A 23,336-nucleotide genomic window follows, 5' to 3' on the forward strand; every position below is an offset into this window, starting at 1 on the left:
CAAAAGGCCAAGAGTTCTTAGGGGATTTGGGTAACAGGCTAGATCCAGTGAAGGAACAGAGCAGCTGTTGGAGAGCAACTTCCATAGCTGGGGCCAGAGGACTAATCTGTAAGCAGCATCTGAAATCAAGGAAAGCTTCACTACAGAATAATTTGGAAGATTGGATCTTCACATTGACACCTGCCTCCTGGTCCTCAAGGACTTTCTGTTGTTATCACCATAATAGCGGCTTTGTAATGGGTCATTTTGGTATTTTCTAGTACAGGCACAAGTATCAGAGCTAAAGGTGGGTTTGGAGATTAGCTAGTCCAATTTACTACTTTTGACTGGGGAAGGAAACGAGAAGACAAGAGACCAGTCCAAGATCACTTGAGTGGTTAACAGGGTAGAGATGGATCAGGAACCGAGGTCCCTGGAATCCTAGGCTTAATGCTCCTTCCACTCCTATCATATTGTTCCATCTTGACCACTTTACTAGGGATGGAGTTTGGGTTCTGAAAAAGCCATTGTTGTCCCCACTGTAGTTGGAGCCAATGTTCTCTCCTTGTCATGATGCTTTGTAAGCAAGGTAAAAGCATTTTCCATGGCTCACACCCCAAGGAGTACATGCTACTTAAAGAAAACCACAAGAATTTAAGGAAAAAAACAATTTTATTAAAATTGTACCCATAGCACCTCTCTGTCTTCCTATAGATTAGTTTTAAGGAGTGTTTTATTTGTGTTGTGTGTGTTTTTTTTTTAATGAGATCTGGTTTTCTGCACAACCACAGGGAACACTGCAGGGAAACCTTTATAAATTTCTCTCTTAATTTCCAGATTAATTTCCAGCTATTCATGAATGGGAGAGGATGGGAGATACATGGTAGGCCTAGGAATGAAAAGTAAGTCAACTACATATCATTGGGGCTGACTAGCTCAGCTAAAAAGCTGTACATTGTTCCCACCTTTTGACCCAGTTCACACTACAGAGATGATGTGTTGCTTAATGAAGAACCATATTGAAATACATGGATAGTGAGTTGGGAGAATAACTACATTGTGTGCTAAGATTTTTTAAAAAGATAAATGAAAATCATGCTACAAATCATTGATGCAAAAACCATGCTATGGCCTGATCACAGCCAAATACAAGCACAGCATTAAAAAAGTTTACAAAGTGAGCGCACATATCTGGTGGCATCTATGTGAATGCTTCCATGACAGTGGGCTGTGTGCTTTTACAGGCCTCTCTTACTCATTAGTTACAAGGACTAGACTCCTGGATAACCGGCCATCATATGCTCTTTTGATATGATATTGAAAAGATTCCTTTTAAAGACAAGGAGATCAGATAAGCTGAAGGAAGGGGGTGTAACTGTTTGGTTTAGTTAGCTCAGTTGGCTTGAAATTAGTGCTAGCAACCAAGGTCACATGTTCAATCTCTAAGGGCACCAAGAAACTTGGTGCTGACAAAACTTGTCTGTGGTCCTGGATCACGCTTCTAATTCTAGCTATCTATCAGGCAAACCTGCATCAAATAAGGGGAACCAGGTGAGAAAATACAGGTGGCTGAGTGCATAGGTATCTCCATTCCTAGAAAAACAGCTAAGAGTTTGTGTCCTCTTCATGGTGAGTAGCCGAATCTTCACGTACAAAGGATACATCCTAGTGCATGTTAACAAACCCTAAAATAAGCTCATTTGAGGTCTTTATTGGGGAGAGTTCATTTCTACTGACAAACACGGTATTTTCTAGCATTACAGAAGAATGTGAGAAGGAAACATTTCCTCAATCTTCATCTATAAAATTCTTTTCTTCTTTTAGAGTAAAGCATTAAACCCACCATCCATCCCTCTTGGGTAATAATCATTTTCTGCTTTTCTAATACAGGTGAGAGTGGCCACTTCCCAGTGATCACATTGCTCTAGGAAATTCTTTCATAAATTGGGCTGATTCTACCCATTGGGCATTGCTGACCCTTCTGGGTCATAAAACCTGTTTCTTATCCATGGTCCCCCAAAGTGGTTGAGTCATGTGCAGACTGTAATATCCTGACAGTGATCACAACGCCAAGGCAGCTACATTGTACAAACAATTCTATACAAAAAAAAAAAAAAAAAAGGTTTACTAAAAATAGATAAGATACAAGAAATACCATGAACCCCCCAAAAAACCTGTTATATTATTTTCACTGAAATTTAAAAAAAAAATCCCAGGAAATTATCCCCAAACTAAAACATTTCAAACTTGTTTTTTTTTTTCTTGGTTCATTAATTAAAGCAATGTCCGTATGGCTTAAGAGAGCAGTCAAAGTGCACAAAAGGCAGTGGTTTTGTCCACGTTCTCTATTTATGTATTCATCTTCAAAAGGATTTCAAGTTGTCTTGTGGTTTGTCTTGTGGTTGTCTTGTGGCCACCAGTGGGCCAGAAAGGAACCAGGACGTTGGAGCTCATGACTTCTGAGTAATTTTCTGGACAGTGAACTGTGGGTAGTTATCTCATGTTGAAAAGCCTTTGGATGGACCTTTTAAGATTTTTGGTTTAGAGTTTAGAGTCTTTTGCTTCCCAACCTCCAAAACTTTCACTTAAAAGTGTTTCCTTCCCTACACTATGCCCTCTCCCCTCTCTCTGCCCAACTATGAAGAACTAAAGAAGGACTCCACCAAGCCCAAGCATTCTCTTCCCCCATCAATACTTTCTACAGCAACTGGTGGCCAACCCTGAGGATCAAAACCTTTATATAGGAAGGTAGTCTCTCCTGCTCCAGGTGTGCATGGTTTTTCACATGGGGTTAGAAGAGCTTTTCCTTGGTAGTGCCAGACACTGTCCAGTTATTCAGTGTACCCTCAAGGCAGGGCAGTGGTATGTAATTGGTGAATAAGAGTTTTCTCATCAGTTCTGGATCTGCCCTCAAGGGACACTGACAACCCACAGGAGTTACCTTAGTTCTATTTCCTGGTCCTTCTCTCTATAGGGTTTCCAGAAGCCCAGGCAATTCTAACCTTGCTGGTGCCCAGTGGCCAGGGAGGGTCTTACACACACACACACACACACAGAGTCAGCTGCAGAAAATGACAACATTCAGGCTAGGGCTAGGATAGAACCCAATAAGCCAACAGATTGTTCTGTGGTCTTCAGACACCTCTTGCAAAAATAATCTGATAGGATCCTAGTCTAGACTAGGAGTTTTTCCTAGTAGCTCCAGAATGTTTCCCCTGGGGTTGGGGAGGAACAACTAGAACCACACATTAAAAATCCCCAAAACCCAAACTCAATAACCATACTCAATAGGTTGAAGGCTGACCTTGGTTCTTTGAGGAACTGACAGCAGCTTCGGAGGTCAAGAAGGCAGAGAATAAGAAAACAAATGGAAAGCAAACTCTTACTTAAAAAAAAAAAAAGAAAAAAAAAGAAAAACCCAACAACAAGGATTGGAGCCGGAGTGCACCAAAGGAGCCTTAAAATGTGCACGAGGTAATTCACGACCTTGCTTTTTTCAAAAGCTGTTTTGCTTTATTTGGAGACACACTAGCTTTTCCATGTACAAAGTGGAACAATTAAGAAAAAGGCACCTGGAAACACCAATGACTCACTTGTTTAGTGTGACATATAAAAAAAAATGGTTTAAAAAAAAAAAACCTCGGAATCCTACTTCTCAAGTACTAGGCCATTCTGGAAATGTTGTCTTTCTGCCTGGTTTAGAGGAGAAGGCTGTGTGCCTTTTGACTCTGTGGGATGGAAGCAGTTTCATAAGCTACCAAGACTGGGTGGTTGCCAACCAAGCTCAGGTCACACTTCCTGTACCACTGCATGGCCTACATTTGCTTGTTTGTTAAATTACCACTGGGATGGCCCTTGCAGGGGAGGAGTGATCCACAACAGGGCAGGAAGGATACCACTTCAGAATGACTTTCTATTTGTATTATCTCATGCCAGGAACAGAACCTTCAAACATTTTCTCTGCTAGAAACTGCCAAGTGAGAGTATTTTAGGAATGGATTGGGGTTGGGGGCGATATCAGAATGGAGCACAGGGAGAATATTCATTATCAAAATACAAAGAGTGAACCAAGGCTGTCATATCATGGAGAATTGTGTGAACCAGCTTCTCCTACAGAGGAGGTAGAAAGGAGAAAGTAGTAGGCTAGGAGTCCATCCTAATATTTCACACACAGCTCCATCCTCTTTTCAAACTTCATCATTCCTACCTGGCCTTTAAGATGAAGAAATGGAAAGTTTTGAAATCTTTTGAAGTCTCAAAGGTGCCAAGCCACTGCACCAATGAAATACGCCTTCTCTTATAAAGAAAAGAAAAGGAAAAAGAAAAGGGAAAGGCAGCTGCTTCTTGCAGTGGTGTTACAAAAAGCTTTAAAAAAAACAAAACAAAAATCTTCCAACTGAAATCCTACTATTCACAAGTGGTTAAAGTTGTCACTTATCAGAAATTGTTTTTAAACAAAACTTCAGCTCTGTTGTCGGAGTTGATTGTCTTAAAAAAAAATAGACTTATTAATGTTCTCATCCATTCTACCCTGATAGAGAAATTTACCCACAGTTCACTGCACCAGCCACCCACCCAGATGTTGTGCTGGGTCACCCCAATGTCGGTGGGAGTTCCCACTGTGCTGTAGCCTTTAGAGTGTCAGACAAATGAAGAGAAACCTGTAACCGGAGTCCGAGAACCTGGGGCCTGTTGTCCCGTTGGGGTGTACACACCCCCTGCACTCTGTGTGGTGATGACAGTCTGGAAGTAGGGTTCTGTCTCACTGGCCGCACACTCTTCATATCTGTATGCAGTAGGGTGCTTTACCCCCTTCGTCTGGCGCTTCCAGGAGTTATAGTAGGTAGGGTCGCTCATGTAGTGGTTAACAAAGGAATGCTTTGGCAGTTCATCCTCATAATCAGAGTCTGTGGCCTGTACCAGGGGAAGAAAAATAGCTATGAGCATCTGTGACATACAAGAAAGCAGCTGTTAGCATCTGGCTTGTGTCAGCCATGGAAAGGAGTACCATCCCATGTGCTTAGAGCCTGACAGAAATCAGGTAAGCAGGGCCTAAGGGAAATGGAATATCTTCTGCTGCTGCTGCTTGCTTGGGTTTTCATCCAAACATATGGTGTTTCTGGGGGAGGTGGGGAATTTTTTGTGCATGTCACTCCTCTGCTCAAAGGCTTTCATTGGCACCCAAGGCCTTCCACAAGCTGGATTCAACTTTATCTTTGACTACTTTCTGAAGCACATTCTCTGCTCCAATCAAAAGAGGTTTTCTCATTGTCCCATGAAGGTGTTAGGTTCATTTGTGTGCACAGTGACATATCCTACCTCTCTCATGGCTGTTGTTTTCTATGCCACCTCATACATTCTTACAACATTTATTGAGCATCTGCTACCTGCCAGGTGTTACACCACTAATTTGGCACTTAGAGCCTGCTGTCTCATATTGCTGTTTATATTTTTACATGTGTATCCTGTCTCACCAACCAGACTATAGTAAACCTTTAAGAGATAAGACTATACCTTTGCTTTTATGAGTACCCAGCATCCACCGTAATCCTTATACTCGATAAACATTTATTGATAATGGTAGTGACAATGATAACTAGAATAACAGCATTAATAGTAAATACCTCACATTTATGTAATGCCTTTATTTTTAGGAAACTCTTCCTAAATAAAAACCCTATAGGTTATTAGCCTCATTTTATAGAGGACTATAGCAAGGCACAGACAGAGCAAGCAAAGTAACTGACTGATGGCCATGCTTGCTATATGTAGTTGTATGTTTATGATAGGAAGAGCAGAGAGGAAGGGCAAATTCTGTTCAATTCAGCAAACATTCAGATTGTGTAATGGATAAAGTGTTGGATCTGTCGTCAGAAAGACTTGGAATTAAAATAGACTACTGACTTTTACTGTATAACCTTATACAAATCATTTAACCTCTCTGTGTCTCAGTTTCCTCATCTGTAAAATGAGAGGGTCTGACCAGATGACCTCAGAGGTCCCTTTCATCTCTAAATCGATGATTCTATGAAGAAGCACCTATTAGGTGCAAGGCAGTATCAAGCATGCTATGATGACTCTGTGCAAGGGGGTTTATCATCTAGGTGGACCAAGAAGAAATTGCACATACACATAACTCTAATCCACACTTAAAGATGAGTGTACAAGAGGGGTCAGACAGTATGCTATTAGAGAGGGGAGGAAGAAGAGAATACTTTCTGTTAAAAGACAGATAATGAGGGAACAGAGGCAGCTAGCTACCTACTAGGGTTGAAGCATGGGCCAAAGGGAACATCATTGCCCAATTGCATTTGAAAATACTGTGATTCTGACTTAGCTCACTTCTTTCCACATAAATCAACATACACCAAAGGTCTGCAATCAAAGTAGATTTAAGAAAAACCTGATCTTCAAGCACAGCACCCTCAGCTGGGCAATATCCAATGTTCAGGGGGCAGTGGATAAAGCACTGGCTCTGGATTCAGGAGGACCTGAATTCAAATCCAGCCCTCAGACAGTTGACACTTACTAGGTGTGGGACCCTGGGCAAGTCACTTAACCCTCATTATCCCACCAGAAAAAAAAAAAAATCCAATGTTCACATCTATCCTATTTCTCCCTCTACTGGGGTATTTTCTTTCTGCAAGCAAAATAAATTATTTTTTAGATATTTTTTTCTAAAGTCCTTGTGTACAATTCTTGGGAATCAATTTTTAAAATCTCTGTGTATAATTCTTGGGAATCAAGTCAGACAACCTCCTAAAAATTCATTAGAGCATTACTCCCACCCCTTGTCAACTTTCCCAAATGACTAAATAGGATGAAAAAAAGGAAGGAGGTCCATGTGGAAAGGTTACACAGAAATAAAACCAACTTTCAGTCTATTCACTATAGAGTTTATAGAGTTGGCCTCCCTCTTCCCCATAGCTTTTATTTTTGCCTTTTCTGTTTTGCCATCCTTGAAATAGAAATTTTCTCTGTTTCTAAATCACTTTTGAACATGTCTGTGTTTTTCAGAGTCCTTGAAGACCTGGTGACTTCAGTCATATACAATGTACACCAAAGAAAAGGGGCCAGAGGAGCACATCATCAATGGAAAGTCAAGTGCCACTAAGGGTGTGGATATGACTTTTTAAAGAGTTCAGCAGCTTGAATCAAACAAACATTGGCTCCACCCCAGGTTCAAGTCCATTCCAAATGGCTCAAATGATCAATAGAATAAGTGGAGGTTGAAAAGGACTTTTTTTTTTTTTTTTGATGGTGGTATTAGTCTTAGGATCCTCATCAGGGACCATGTCCAAGTTCATTTTCCACTTGCTCTTGTTCAGCCAAACAGTTTGGCCTGGAGCAAGCTACAGAAATTCATTGCCTTCTGGGGGTGGGGGGCTGCAGAGAAAGCCAGGCTGTCTGGGCTTTATAAGGTACCAGCTGATAATAACTGTGCTTGTGTGATTCTCCGCTCCAACCTCCCCACATGACAGATGGTAACCTAAGAGGAAGGGGTCACAGGAAGAATGGCCAAACTGCTGCTTGTGGTCCTTGACCCCTGTAATCAGGCAAGCACTGTGAGCATGTTGTCTTTCCTGATAGAATTGAAGTTTCTGAAGGGCAGAAACTATTTTATTTTTGTCCAAATATCTCTAGCACCTAGCATAGGACATCACACATGGTAAACCTGTACAAAATGCTGGTTGGTTGGCACATTGATCACTGGTTTGCTAGGGCCTGTGATAACCTCCAAGGGCTCATGGAAACAAAATAGAAGTATTCATGCTCTCTTTACCTGTTAGAGATAAGTCACTATTACCCTTAATACTTACACCTTTGTGGCTGGAAAAACTGGAAAGGACCAACTTAGGTGGTTTCCAAGTGACATTCCAATTCGAAGAAAAAGTATTTCTCCCCCTTCCCTCCCTAATCCTACTTTTAAGCTTTGGTAAAGCTTCTTTTCCAAAAATTCTAGAATAAGATTGACTAAGGTGTTTGCTTTTATAGTATGAGGAAAGGTACTGCAGAATTGGACAAGGGTCCGTGTTGTCTCAATTTTCAAAAAAGCAAAGTGAATGGAGTCAGCAAACTATAGGCCAGTGAAATTGACTTTAACATCTTATAAAATTCTACAATAGATTACTAATGGGATGGCTAATGAATGTCTAGAAAAAGCATAGGCAGACCCAGCAGTTCCAAACCAGCTTCACCACTGTGTATCACTGTGTATCATTACACAGCAATTTATTGCTTTGGGTCCCTCTTCTACTAAAATGCAAATACTCCTGGAAAGGATAGCATTGAACTACTTCATGTTATGGTATTCATGATTCATAAGAGTTACTTTGGGATGGAGAACACTAGGGTAATGGGGAGATGGAGATGGTATTGAAAGGGAGGGCAAAAGAAGAAAAATTTCACATACTTTTAAATTTTACCTTGCCTAGCCTAGTGCTCTGTAGAAGTGATCAAATCAGTTAGCCATAAGAAGGGTGAAAAGCATTCTCATTTTATAGGGAAGCCTTGGGCAAAGAGAGGTAATTTAACATGACCAACATCACAGAGTGATTTAATGGGAAAATCAATGGTTTCTGGTTTATACAATAACACTGTCATAAATTTAAGGAGTTTGATATTTATGGAAACCTAGAAGAAAGTCATAGAATTGGAGTGAAATGGACATTAGAGATAACCAACTTAATACAATACCTTCATTTTATAGATGAAATTGAAGCTCAGTGAAGTTAAGTCATATGTTTCTGTATTCTCTACCAAGAAGAATGATCTTTGAACCAGAAAGGGCAAACAAATGGCTAATAGGGAATTAATAACCAAGATATCCAGAAACATAGTAAAAGATGACCTAGCTGCCCTTGATGAGCTCAGGTAACCAAGCCTGCATGAATTACATTCAAGGATATTGAAAGAACTAACATATCTAACTGCTGAAATACCATCAGCAATCTTTGAAAAGTCATGTAGAGGGGGCAGCTAGGTGGCGCAGTGGAAAAAGCACCGGCCCTGGATTCAGGAGTACCTGAGTTCAAATCCGGCCTCAGACACTTGACACTTACTAGCTGTGTGACCCTGGGTGAGTCACTTAACCCCCATAGTCCCACAAAAAAGAAAAAGAAAAGTCATGTAGAATAGGAAAGGTCCTGCAGAATCAAGCAAGAACCCATGTTGTCTCAATTTTTAAAAAAGCAAGATGATTAGAGTCATTAAACCATAGTGAATTTAACTTTAATGTCTTGCAAAATTCTACAACAAATTATTAAAGGGGTGGTTAATAAACATCTAGAAAAGGAAACAGTGATTGCAAAGATTCAGAATGGCTTTGTCAAAAATAGGACATAACAGATTAACTTCATTTACTTTTGTGACAGTATTAAGAATGTGGTAGATATAATTTACCTAGATTTTAGCAAAATCTTTCATACTGTTGAAAAGCCTGGGAGAAGTGAACCAGAATATGATATAGCTAGGTGAATTTGGTAAACTTAGTGGAATTCAGTTTAAAAAGTAACACTAAATAATTTTCCCAACAGGGTACCAACTTGGGAAAACATCTTCATAACCTGCCCAGGACTTTAAATCCACACTGTTCCTCTTTATTATTTTTATTTGATTATTCAGAATTTATAAAGCCACCTACTTCCAAGCAAACTTATGGTGAGTTATAAGTTAAAACGCAGTGCAAAATAAGGATAATTAGGAAAGAAATAGATCCTAGATCATCCATATAAATGGAGTCGTGAGAACAGATTCTCCTAGGCAGGCACTTGAGTTAAGCAGATTCCAGCTAGGCATTGAATGTGGCTCTAAGTTTCTGGCAACAAAGGCAAAGAGGAAAACAAGTTTTGTTTTCTGACAAGAGAAAGCATACAAATTCATCTTCAGAGGCAACATTTGTCCTGGGACTAAACTCAAGTAAGAATTTATCACTTAGGTCCTTGTATAAAGGACATTGAGTAACAAAGTGGACAATATCTTCAACTGTGGTTTTACAATATACAAGGAAGGCTGTTGACATGGATAGCTTTATATTGATCCTCTATAAAGGCAGAGGGCGAAGCACTAAATTGTAACTCAGCAGAGACATTTCCTTCCCATTAAGATTCCTTGTTAATATGAGAAATCTAGGAGGCAAAAATGGACATCTTTAGCTGATTTTACCCTGCTCTCCTTCCATTTTCACCTCTGCAAGCATCTTAGGTGGCCTTCACTTAAGACTGGGAAGATTAAGTTGCATAGAATGGGGTCTTCCAGTGTAAGAGGATCTTGTATGTGTAAAAATTTCCCAGTGAGTAGATGGAGAGCGGGACTTGGAAACTCCTGGTTTAGAACTCTGGGATATCATTTAACTCAATGCTTTGCTAATAAAACTAATCATAGTTTCAATTAATAACTAAGACCCACAAGCCCCGGTTTCCTTTCTTTGTGAGTCAGTGAGCAAGGTATTTAAAAAGCCATTCTTCTCAGTGCTACCTATTCTGTAGATTGTTTATATGACATTATTATTTTTTAATGGGGATATATTTTAGTGAGTCAGAATTATTGACAAAATGAAAATGCTGCAGGGTTAGCATTTTTCCCCCTTCATGGTGTGAAGTAGCAATGTGCGTTTGTTACCTAGGAAACTGTGGAGGGATGGCATGTGATTGGCTCTGCCATCAGATTGGCTGTCAGAGTTTCTAAAGGTACACAGATGCCTGTGAAGCAACTAATAGAGAAAATGCCTGACAATTTTGGTATTTTATTGGCAAGATGAAAGCCTCAAACATTATTAGGGAATGAATTAGGTACCGGGGGTGCGTCTCATTGGTTGGTATGGGAGGGAATTTGAAAAACGTTTTGAATGTTGAAAAGGATTTTTCAAACTATGATTTGTGAGGTAATATTAATATAAATTCATAAGCAGCAGTGCTGAAAGAAAGCATTTGTGGATGGAACTTATTATTTCTAACTACAGCAACATAAATAGATACAGCATGTGTTATATGACACTTTGAGTACAATAGCCTGCAGCATGAGTCAGTCAGAGCTCTATGATCCTGGGACAGGATTCTTAGAATTATTACTTTGGGAATAATATCTCTGAGAATGGTTGAAAAAGGGAGAGAAACAATGGCATCACTATTTCTTCAGTGAAAAATCCCACTCAGAAGATCTCTTTCAACCCGAGTCCTCTTAGAGCTTCCTGTTCATTGTTCTCATTGCCATCTGAAGGGAAAGAATAATGTGGAGGTGGGGAAGGAGCCCTGGGAAGGACTGCCTCTCTCCTACTAGTAGGATTGTTCTTCCTGCCTCCCTCCTGAACAGATGGTTATGTCAAAACAATAACTTGGGCCCAATTCTTGCCTCCGGGTATATTATAAATAGGACAACTCTTATAAATTACTTTTTATCCTTGACTGTCTTTATTTGCTGCCATGTTTTAATCTAGAAGCTGCTTCAAAGCCTGTTGTTAGAAGGTGGGATACAAATTTTAAATAAATATAAATTCAGATCACTCATTGGACATTCCTAATGATGATGGTGACATCACCTAAGTAGTTCTGAGTTCTGACCTTCTTCTTCCTCTTCTTCCTCCTCTTCCTCCTCCTCCTCCTTTAGGTATCTCTCTCTTGACCCATTGGAAGTGTCATTTAGTTAAATCCTATTGCTGATCATCATGGGAGCTTTGACCTTCTCTGTTTTCAACTGGGTCTGCTTTGTCTCCCTTAGGTAGGTTAGTGGCTCCCTCCTCCCAAGGGCTCACCATATTGGTACAGGACTTAGTATGGATACATGATCAACTTTGGTCACTGAAGCTCAGAGGTCCTGAGCTCAAGAGATCCCCCAAGTCCAATCTCCCCAGTAACAGGAATAAAAATGTACAACACCATATATAATGCTTCAGTTTCTTCTTGCTGAGAGGCGAGCAATATGGGACATGGAAGGCACCTAGACCATCTCAATTCTGTTGGAGAAGTTTCTCTATATTTCCCAGAGAACCAAAAAAGAACACAGGAAAGATCATTATCGATGCAGAGCTTTTGAAATACCCTTGTTGTAACTGGCCTGGATTCCTTTATTCCTAAACTTTATGCAATGAAATATATAATTGTTCTTTAAGAAAACTTAAGAAGAAAAGTTTGGAGAAAACAGAGTTCATCCTTTCCTAAGCACTGTGAGAATATAAACAAAAGGAAGATAAGAAGCAAAAACGGAATAGATGAAAGATCTAAGGAGATTACAAAACAGAAGTGGTCAAAACTCTAACTGAACTTCACAGTATCTCAAGTGGCACTTCCAAGATGATCAAAAGCCAGTGTCCCCACTGATACCTCTGTTGGGAGCCCATTAACACTTCCTGTCTAGAAGTCCCCCAAACAAGTCAACATCAAAGTCTGGATATAACAGGATTACATATCAAAGAACTCAAGAGAAAAGGAGATGTGGCACATTTTATCCACACAAAAAACCTCACAGTGCCTAGAAAACTTAGAATAACTCAGGTACCTAAACACATCTCATATGTGAAAAGAGGTCTCACTAGATAATTCTGAAATAATTATCACCAAATAATTATACTATTATATTATCATTATGAATTATATTATAATAATTACACAGAATAACACTGAAAGTATCCTACTAGATAATTCTGAGGATGTTTTTCAAGAAAACACAGCTCATAAACCATTACCTTGCAAAGAAGGACTAATCTGTCTTGTCCTTCCCACTTACTCACCCCCATGGCAGCTAGGGAGACAGTGGGTAGAGCACTAGTCCTGGAGTCAGGAAGGTCCGAGTTCAAATCTGGCTTCAGACACTTAATAGTTATGTGATGCTGGGCAAGTTATTTAACCTCTGTCTGTCTCTGTTTCCTCAACTATAAAACAGGGATAAATAGTAGCACCTACATTCCAAGGTTATTATGAGGATCAGATGAGATCATATTTGTAAAGTTCCCAGCCTAATATCTGACATGCAGTAAGTAGGCATTTAATAAACATTTTTTTTCTTCCCTTTCTTCCCACCCTACTACAGTTCATGGCCACAAACACCACAGAGTTAAAGAAAAGGGAAGGTTTATCCATCACAGTATTGGGGTTACCCTGAGAAGTGAGGAGGTACCAAAGGATAAAAATGAATGCCAAGTTGTACTTTTGTTTCAGGTAACAAATAAGGGCTGACAGCCTGGTACCGGAGAGTCCAAAATCTAGCTTTAGGCACAGAAATGCTATGGGTGAAAACTGGTTTCCTCTTTTGCCTTTGTGCTGCCTTTGGCTTAGCCTGCTAGAGCTCAAAGAGATCTGCAACGTTTAGTTCACTGTTTCCTTCCTGGAAAAGTACAGTGAGGCTTCTGGAGGATTTCACGTGACAATCCTCAGATTGAGGCATAAGGATACCCTTTGGCCCCTCCTGCAGTGTTAGTTAAAGTTCTAACACAACTCTTGGCCCTACCAATGGATGGTGAATTCAATATCTTTTGTAAACAGAATTGGGGGGGGGGAAGAGCACATGATCCTGACACACCATGTAGGATCCCATTGAATCTGGAGTTTATAACCTGAATAAACAGCCCTTTCAAAGAAATCATTGGATTAAACCCTGGGGTTCAATCAGGCCTCCATGGAGGGAAGGGCAAAATTGGGACTGATTTGAGATTAGATATTGATTTGTATTATGAATGTTATGGGGTGGAATATCCTTACCATGCATCATATGGATACCTGCCTTCTAGGCCAGTGATACCTGAGAGAAAGATGCTCTTTGGGAACTTCTAATTATTTCTTTGACTATATTTACTCACAAAGGTTCATCATTTCAAACTTGGAAATTTTTTTTTCTTTAGGGAGGAATGTTAATGAATGGGAAGTACAAAGTTGTTTCTCTGATCTACTTATTGAACATGGCTGCCTGACCTAATGCAGATGCATTCTAGCTTCTGATCAGTCAACAAAGCTCCCCATGCAATGTCCTCCACAAAAATGCTTGTTGAGTGGATAAATTATATTTTTTTAAAAGGTGAGCTTATTGGCAAATATTGGTTCTGCCTCTTACACAGATACATGTGGGGGAAAGAAACACCAGAGTTGTCAAAGGAAGATCCAGCTTCCTACAGGATAGAGAGGGTTAAGAAGCATTGAAAGAATATGCCTCTGGCATTATAGTGCTCACTTGCCAGCCCATCTCTAGAAATAGTAAGTGGAGAAAGTCTCTAAGAAACACACAGCTTACAGCTATCCAGTTAAAGGGTGCTCCCAGAATGGCTACATGCACACTGTTTTCCTGTAGGTGTAGGGGGGAGAAGGAAATAGGTGGGGAAAGGAGTAGAGTTCGAAAGAATACTGACCTCCCCACCTTATCCCATTAGGAACAGGATAGAAAATGAGAAGTGGGGAGTGATCATGTAGGGATATAGTAGAAGACATTTAGTAAGTCAGTTGTGATTCAGTTGTATCCAACTATTTGTGACCTATTTGGGGTTTTCTTAGCAAAGATACGGGAGTTTTGCCATTTCCTTCTCCAGCTTATTTTACAGATGAGGAAATTGAGACAAGCAAGGCAAAGCTACTTGCCCAGGGTCACAAAGCTAGTGTCTGAGGCCAGATTTGAACTCACAAAGATGAGTCTTTCTGATTCCAAGCACAGTGCTCTATCCACTGTGCCAGCTAGATGTATGTTAGTCATCCAGATTCTTTTAAAGCCCAATAATGAACCTTAGGTTCATTCAATTGATTATTCAACAAGCATTTATTAAGTGGCTACTATGTTCTAGAGACTATGTTACACAACAGGGATGCAAAAAGAAGGAAAAAGACCATCCTGCCCTCAAGGAGATTACAATCTAAAGGGGGAGACAACAAAAAAACAAATAAATATATGCAAAGCAAGCTATAGATAGGATAAATTAGAAATTAACAGAAGGAAGGCACTGGAATTAAGAGGGGTTAGAAGATGGGATTTTAGTTGGGACTTCAAGGTCTGGAGTAAGAGATCTAAGAAGTTTTATTGCATACCATGGTAAGGTTAAGTTTTTTTTTTCGTTTTTTTTTTTTTTTTCAGGAAGACATAGGAGTGTGGTGTCAGATTTACATACAGCAATCTCCTCCAAGAGACCTTCTCTGATAAACTTGAAGTCACTAGGCTTTTTTTACTCTATCATAGTGGAAAGATTTGAAGTCTAAATACTCTTCCTCTGACAACCGGCATGGCTTTAGGCAAGATGCTTAATTTCTCTTCACCACTTGGTCTGTAGAAGTCAACTTAGCTTAAGAACTTCCATTTTAAAAATTGTACTCCTTTAGAGATAACATACTCCAATTTCTCTCCCTTTCATAACCACAAGTTGGTCTACTTTTCTGTACTCAGGAAGATGTTCCCCAAATCTCCATTCTTAATTCTTAATTCTATGAGTCCCTTCATCTGCAAAATAGGCATACTCTGAGGATCAAAAGAGATTATGTAGAGTGATTTTAATAACCAAGAGTACCATAGGAATGAGTATTATTATTATATATTAATGGGATCATAGGATTTAGAAGTGGACGGTATCTTGGTGATCACCTCACCCAACCTCCTTGGTTTTCAAAAGATGAAACTAAGGCCCAGGGAAGATAAATCGTTCACTTGAGGTCATAAAGGTGGTAATTGGTGGAGCCGGTTTTGAATCTTAGTCTTTTGATTCTAAAGCCAGGACTTTTTTTTGACCATATCGCCATTTTTCTATTAAAATTCTACATTCATTTTTAGATTTCCTTCATTCAACAAATATCTGTTACCACATTGTGCTAGGTAGGGTAGAAGATAAAAAATAGAGAACATATTTTCTTCCTGCAAGAAGCTTATCGTTTAAGTATAATATCACCAAGGAAGGCTTCCTCTCTACTGCTAACATTCTATAAATTTATAAGAATATTCCAATACAGGATGCTCCAAAGTCTAAGAACAGTATTAAGCTTTAATAGCTCAAACCTGCTTAGACTTTTGGGAGACTGTGTATATAAACAACTCCTTGTTCTGTCTGTATCTTTTTTGTGCATAGTTGATTTCATGCTGTTTTGCCCATGAGATTGTGAGCTCCTTGAGGGCAGGTGATAGTTTAAAATTTCATTGTATCTTCAGTGTTTAATATAGTGCTTGCTGACTTGAATAAATATTTGTTGACTTGAATTTTTATCCTCTCTCATAGTGTCTCAGATTCTACTCACAGGCTTGGTCATTAATGAAGACCTGTCCACTAACTATGTTGTTTCTGTTCAAGTTATGGTATGTACAAACTAGAGCTAGGATAAAATGGAGATAATCAACAAGGGAAGGCACTAGCATCAAGGGGTATCAGGAAAGGCTTCTCAAAGAAGGTGGGATTTTAGTTGGGACTTGAAGGAAGCAAATAGAGTTGAAACTTGAAACTGTCTTCTAGATACAAATCTAATGACCTTTCTACTGTTCCATGCTGCCCTGGATTTTAGATACTTGGGTTTGGACACTATCAGTGCAGGGTGAGCTGAATCACAGGGAAATAGGCATGCTGCCATGTGGGAAATATGGGAGGATATCTATGGAACTAGGAACCAGGGTAGGCAAGACCTACAGGAGGCAAGGGAATACAGAGTGGACACATATATGTCCTGGGGCCAAAGGTAGGATAAGACCAGCAGGTTTAGGGTTGTGAGGGTTGAGACTCTTACTAGACCAAGAAATGGTGCTGACCAAAATTTGCCTCATGCTAGATGTTTGAGTGTTTTTCCTTTGTTTAGTACTGAATAAATTCGTTGCAGCATGGAATTAACGTTGTCTTCTGAAAGGTGGTATCAGCAGATTCAAGCTCTAGAAGGTCCTATCAAGCTTACAGGTCAAGTACGAGCTCAGGTGAAAGCTTGTTTACAAAAAGCATCAAGCACTTCAGAAATTAAAAGAATCTTTACCTTTATACTATTAGTCAGAAGATGTTTACATTCTTTATCAAAAATGGCACCTGCCACTGGAGAAATGTACTCACCTCAGATTCAGATGCATCTACAGATTTCTCCTTCAGATTGGTGCTCTCAGTTAGCACTGCTCCATTGTACTTGTTGCAAATATCCTCATCAGAATAATGTAGACCACCAGGACTTGGTCGAGGAGGGGATCTAGAAATATGAAGAGAAGGGGAAGGACATGTAACAACTGACACTGTATAAAGGGTGGCACTGAACATAAAAGGACTTTCATGTTAAGTATTCCAATGTGCCAATATTGCCACATACATGTTTGTCCAATTCAGTATACTGGCACATGTACTGAAGAAGAGGTCACGTGTAGACTTGCATTCCAATCTCCAAACTTTTAACCATAGTTCACCAAATCCAATTAGTTGCCTTTAGGTTTTTTTTGTTTTTGTTTTTCTCAAAAGCCAACTTGACATCTTCATAATCGCTGATGCTGAATAAACTTTGAGCACCTCTAAATTTGGGACTTTTGCTTTGTAAGACAGGTATTGAGGCCACTTGGAAGAAGACTACTTACTCTGTAAGCCACAAAGTTAGTCTTTCAGTGAGCAATGGCACTCTCTCACCCTAAAGCATGCCCTGATTAAGTTGAATCAGGAGTCAGCAATATGAGTGGCACTTTGAGAGACCCTGTTGGGGCTTAATTAGGCAGCAGGAGCCAATATCAAGGTGATGGGACCCCCATCATCTTCCACCTGCAAAGGCTTGATACTTACTCGATGTGATTAGCCCAGGAATTCTGGGAATTAGGACTTTGGTTGTTGACGTCAAGGCACTGACTGATGCTGAATGGAAGGAAGGAAGCTTCTGAGGCATTCATTTTGCAGCTGCCTGGACTAGATTATGTAGTTACTAAAGGAAAGGCCTGCTTTCAGGTGGAGAAATTTTGAAAGAAAGTAAGGAAATTCTGCTGAGATTACCTACCATTTATAATGTTTTTATCATGTATGTATATAGCTATTTACATGTTGTCTTCACTCATTAGACTGTGAGCTTCTGGAAGGCAGAGACTGTTTTTACCTTAGCACAGTGTCCAGCACCTAGTAAGTGCTCAATAAATACATATTAACTGGCTTTCTCAGTACCATGGTAGAATCAATCTATCAACAAGCATTTATTATGTGACTAGCATATGCCAGGATTCGGTGTGAAAACTACAATTGTGGTGCACCATCTAGCTGGTGACCCAGTCAGAACAGCATTTATATCCTATTATTCTTGCTTTCTTCTACCATAGCTCTTGGCTAAGGAAAAGACCCTGCATTTTCATTGTGCTGAAGTCTATATGTTTACAGGATAAATGTAGCCTACCTTTCTTTCTCCAAGGGGAGACTCACAGGGAATCACATGTAGATGCCATTGACCAGGAATATTTGTATTTTTAAAAGTTCCTATGGAAAGAATGGGAACTGGAGGGATAGACCTTGAGACCTTCTATGTCCAGGCAAAGAACCTCTGCAGTGTCTGGAATACCCAGAGACTCTGGTTCCCCAGAAGTACTGTTAATTTGTCCAAGTAAAAAAGTTACCTCCCAAATAAAAGACTTTTCACATCAAAAGTCACTTATTATTATTATTTTTTAAAGAATGAATCTGTCATCTAACCATTTGGGTCCAATCTTTTTATTCTAAGAAGTTGAACTGATGCCTAGCTCACAAATAAATCATAAAATATTCAAATGCAATAAATGCAGAGAGAAATAAATCAACTAGTCACATATTGTAAAGTACCAGTAAATGATGCTAGTCTATAACTGCCAACAGATTGCAATAGTATGGAGAACCAAAAATTCAATACAACCACAAGCTTACACCTCCATGGCATTTTTTAATGCTCAATTTAGTTACTAACAATTGCTAGGAAGTTTCCTCTATACCAGAGGACAGAAGAGTACAGTTTCATGAAAAAGCTGAGATAATAGGAAAGGGCTAACTTTCTGCTTGGTCTTTAGCCCTTTAGCCCTTCAGCCTGATGAATGGGAGCTGCAGATTCTTAGCTCTCACAACTCTGAAATGGAAGCCAGTTCTTGCTTAAACTCAGTTTCACAGAGAAAGGCATGAGCTACTTTTTCAATAAAGAGGAAACCTGTAGATAAGCTTGGCTGACAACACCAATGTCTATCTCACAGTTTAAATGAATTTATTCATGTAAACATCATCTTCCCTTATAGAATGTAAGCTCCTTGAAAGCAGGGACCATGATTTTTTTTTTTTTGGTCTCTCCCTAGTGACTAATCACATAGTAGGTGATTCAGAAATTTCTATTGTTAATTGACTTATGTTTGTCCCAGTCAGCTGTAAAAGTGATAGCAGAGAAAGGAAGGGTGAATTTAAATATTTGGCTGTTTAAAAAGAGAACTTTCAGCAACTTGACTCTCCATTCCCTGTTGCTTGCTGCTTCCTGTGGATCCTCACATAGCCCTAATTTACTTCTGTCTCCCTATAGTGTGGCTAAATCCAAACTCCTCAGCTTCAGTTCATGTGATCAGCTCCTTTATGTTATGACATCTGCCAGAGTCTGGTGAAATGCACCAATTTAACACTGACCTTCATTGATGTTGTATGTCTCTTTTGAAGTCATACAGCATATATGAGGCCAACAATATTTTCTAATACAATAATAATGTCTTCTTAATTTTCTTTTTTTATCCCCAGCACTTAGCACACTTCTTTGCACATAGTAAGCACTTAATAAAAGTTGTCTTCATTGATTTACTCTTGTTCAAGTTCAAGTTCACCAAGTGAGGTTCCCCTGCCAGGGAGCCAAATCATAAAATACTAAGTGGGAAGCACTGGTCAAAACTAAGATGCCCTACCTGGTCCCATTCTTCTTGGAGAAAGTGCTCTTGACATTGAGATGACGGCTGTTTAACTCCAGGGCAGCAAACCCTCCATTATCCAGCGTAACTGATTCCTCCATATTGGAGATGCTTTTTCCTGTAGAAAACAAGTATGTGGATGATAAAAAGACCTGCTTGTTTTTAACCATTAACAAGTACCTATCTATTGAGTTGCAACAACAGACCAGATCAATCCATACATGTTGATAGAAAATCAATTATGTGCCTCGTCTTGTAGTAGGAGCAATGACGATGAATGAGACAAAGATACTACCCTCATGCAGGTTGCAATCTAGTTGAACACACAAACATTATACATTGATTAATAACAGAGGCTTCCAAACTAGAGGGCAATGTCACAACTCTTGGTTAGAAAGTCAACTGGATTCTAGGTTAGTACTTTAAAAAAAAGTGGGGGGATGAGATTAATAACAGAAGGTAACTCCAAAACAAGAAACTAAATGAATGGAATAGACAATAATGACTTCAGAAGTTTAGAGGGATTAGAAGGAGGAAGAGCTCACTGTGAGCTGTAAAGATCAAAAGAGGCTGACTTCTCTGAAGGATGGGCAGGAAATGCATTGGCAGAGAGGAGTGAGGAAGGTATTCTAGCCTGAGAGAACAGCATAAGCAAAGGCATAGAGGTGGTGATTTGCTTGGCATATGGAGGGTGACCTTAAGTAAGAGACTGACATGGCTATTGCAGTTTGTAATCCCTCCTTCTTCTCCTACAGGTCCATTGCTATTTCTACATCTCCTAAATTCTACCTGTGAGTATCAGCATGTAAATACTATGGTAATAAGAGTGTGAGAGAGGACAACAGAAGACTATGAGGGGAGGGAAAGGAATAGAGTCTCCAGTGGAAGAAAGAAAGAAAACAGGAAAAGCTAACAGTTAGAAATGGTGAGGGGGGCCAGCAAATGAGAGGATAAGGTAGAGTAGGGTAAAGATTGAAAGAGGAATCAGTAGAGGAAAAGAGACTATAAGAAGGGATGGGAAATCAGGAATTGGACAGAAGGACAAGACAGAAGAGGTTTTGAATGATGCCACAAACCTAAGGGCTTAAATTCTGCTAGTGTCTCAGGCAGAAATGGTAGACACTCTGGTAGACAGGTATTTTTCCTAAGCTTCAATTATGATGTTACATTAATACTCCAGGGCGAGTCTGAATATCAGAAGCTGCAGGTCGTGTCTGTCTTTTCAGGTCTGTTTTCCAGACGGAGAGGAAGAGTGAAAAGGGAGACATTTTCTATGCACCAGGCATAGGGTTCTGTAATAGCATTAGCTCAGTAAAATGCCATGCTATTCATACATTTTAAATCCCACAGGAATAAAATCTGATTTACTAACACTTGTTAGAAGTGAATTTATACAGAAAAAAATAAATCCTTTCTTTGGGGCATGAATTGCTTAACTTCACAAAGGGAAATGGCAAGCTCTCTACATTGCCTTGTATTTTATTAACCCTTTAGGATTGGATGCCTTGGTACCTTGATGGATAGTTAATGGTAACAGTTTAGGTACAGTCTGGTGTGTCAGCACATCCAGGTTCTGGGTAGTTAAGAGTTAAAGTGGTTCTATGACATATGGGCAAGAGAACCTACTGCGACTCAACATTTCTAAGACAAAAAGGCAAATAGAATTGGAAAGCTCCAAATGATGAAACTAGCTTTGGAAAGGGCTCTGTTTCAGCTATTTTTGATAGTTCTGATCAAATCCTATTACAATAGATGCCTAGGGACTAGCCCCCAGTCTCTTGCCCTACTGGAATAACGTGCAGAACGTCACCTGGTATAAGCAGGCCTTTGGCTAGAGATTGTAAATTCTGTTGTAATACAAAGATTTTGACATATTGATTTGTGCGTGTATGTTGGAAGAATTTACTAAGTATGACAAGTTTTTTTTGTTGTTTTTGTTTTTGTTGTTTTTTCAGGGCAATGAGGGTTACTTGCCCAGGGTCACACAGCTAGTAAGTGTCAAGTATCTGAGGTTGGATTTGAACTCAAGTCCTTCTGAATCCAGGGCTGGTGCTTTATTCACTGCACTACCTAGCTGCCCCAGACAAGTTTTTCTAATAACTTCTGAAGACTGGATTTAGGACAAAGGCAAACGCATATATAGTGAAGTACAAGCCTCGATCAATTTTTTGCATGACTTTCACAGTCCAAACTTAAATGTTTTATATATATATATATATATATCAGCTTAGTAAATAGCACACTGGGCCTGGAATCAAGATGGACTGAAGGTGGGGCACCTAGATGGTACAGTAGATAGTGCATCAGCCCTGGATTCAGGAGGACCTGAGTTCAAATCTGGCCTCAGACACTTGATACTTACTAGCTGTGTGACCCTGGACAAGTCACTTAACCTCTGTCTGCTTCATCTGTAAAGTAGAAATAATAGTAACTTCTACCTCCCAGGTTTGTGGTGAAGGTCAAATGAGATATATGTAAAAACACTTAGAAAACCTTAAAGTTCTATATAAATGCTAGCCATGATGATGATAATTTGTGATATATTTAATAATATTTCTTTGTAGAGAACTTTTTCACAATTCTTTTATATAGATAGATAATTTTATCTGGCCTTCAAAACAACACTTTGAGATACATTATCATCTTCATTCTACAAGTGAGGAAATTGAGTCTCAGAAAGAATGAGGAGGTGGGGCAACTAGGTGGTACAGAGCACCAGCCCTGGATTCGGGAGGACCTGAGTATAAATCTGGCCTCAGACACTTGACACGTACTAGCTGTGTGACCTTGGGCAAGTCACTTAACCCCAATTGCCTCACCAAAAACTAAAAGAAAAAATCAAAAGAATTACAAGTGAGGAAACTGAGTCTCAGAAAAGATAAGATCACTTGGACAGCTAGTGGTAAAGTTGGAACTAGAACCCAACTCATCTGAGAAAGCACAATATCTTCCCCATTACTTTACTGGGCCTTCAAGAAAACACATCTGTTTTTCCCTCATCTACAAATAGGCAGAAGAGCAAAGTCCTCAGTACTACACTGAATATGAAGAAAGAAACCATAATATCCACACTCTTCAGCTTAAGAGAATCTGGGAATGGCATGAAAACAGGAGAAATGAAAGTCAAACACTCACCTGTGTTGCAGTTCCTGTATTTCTTATTCTGTCCATGTAAGACCAAGGCAAATACAATGAGCAGGATGAGTATCAGACTTGAAAGGGCCATCACCAGAAGAAACCACCATTCCTCATAGAACGGAGTTTCTGATTGGGCTAAAGGAAAAATAAATAAGTGATGATGAGAAAAATGCCTAAAGGTTTTCATATAAATTTCCAAGAGGAGTGTCTTTTTAAATGGCTAGTTCCTTTTTACTTCGGTAAGGAAAAAAACATCTACTTTGGTTTTCAGAAAAGTGTCACAATCCCAACAAACATTTCTGGGGCACCTACACCGTGCTAGACACTGGGGATGCAAAGAGGTATTAAAATATGGCCTCTGCCCTCAGAGCTTACAATCTAATCAGAGAACATAGCTGAGATAAAGAATAAAACAAGGTAGCCTAGGCTAG

At 39.5% G+C, this 23,336-nt stretch overlaps 1 protein-coding gene across 1 annotated transcript in view; it reads right to left on the reverse strand.

Annotated features, from left to right (window-relative positions):
- Positions 1–671: 671 nt before the first annotated feature.
- The window catches only part of SDK1 (sidekick cell adhesion molecule 1), a 1,142,665-nt gene continuing 1,120,000 nt past the window's right edge, over positions 672–23,336 (reverse strand). The window contains 4 exon segments of the mRNA XM_043999243.1: positions 672–4,893; positions 16,961–17,090; positions 19,765–19,885; positions 22,903–23,040. Coding sequence (XP_043855178.1) covers positions 4,621–4,893; positions 16,961–17,090; positions 19,765–19,885; positions 22,903–23,040 — 662 coding nt within the window. The 3' untranslated portion in view covers positions 672–4,620.

Source organism: Dromiciops gliroides, chromosome 1 (assembly GCF_019393635.1).
Source record: "Dromiciops gliroides isolate mDroGli1 chromosome 1, mDroGli1.pri, whole genome shotgun sequence".
Taxonomy (NCBI): Eukaryota; Metazoa; Chordata; class Mammalia; order Microbiotheria; family Microbiotheriidae; genus Dromiciops; species Dromiciops gliroides.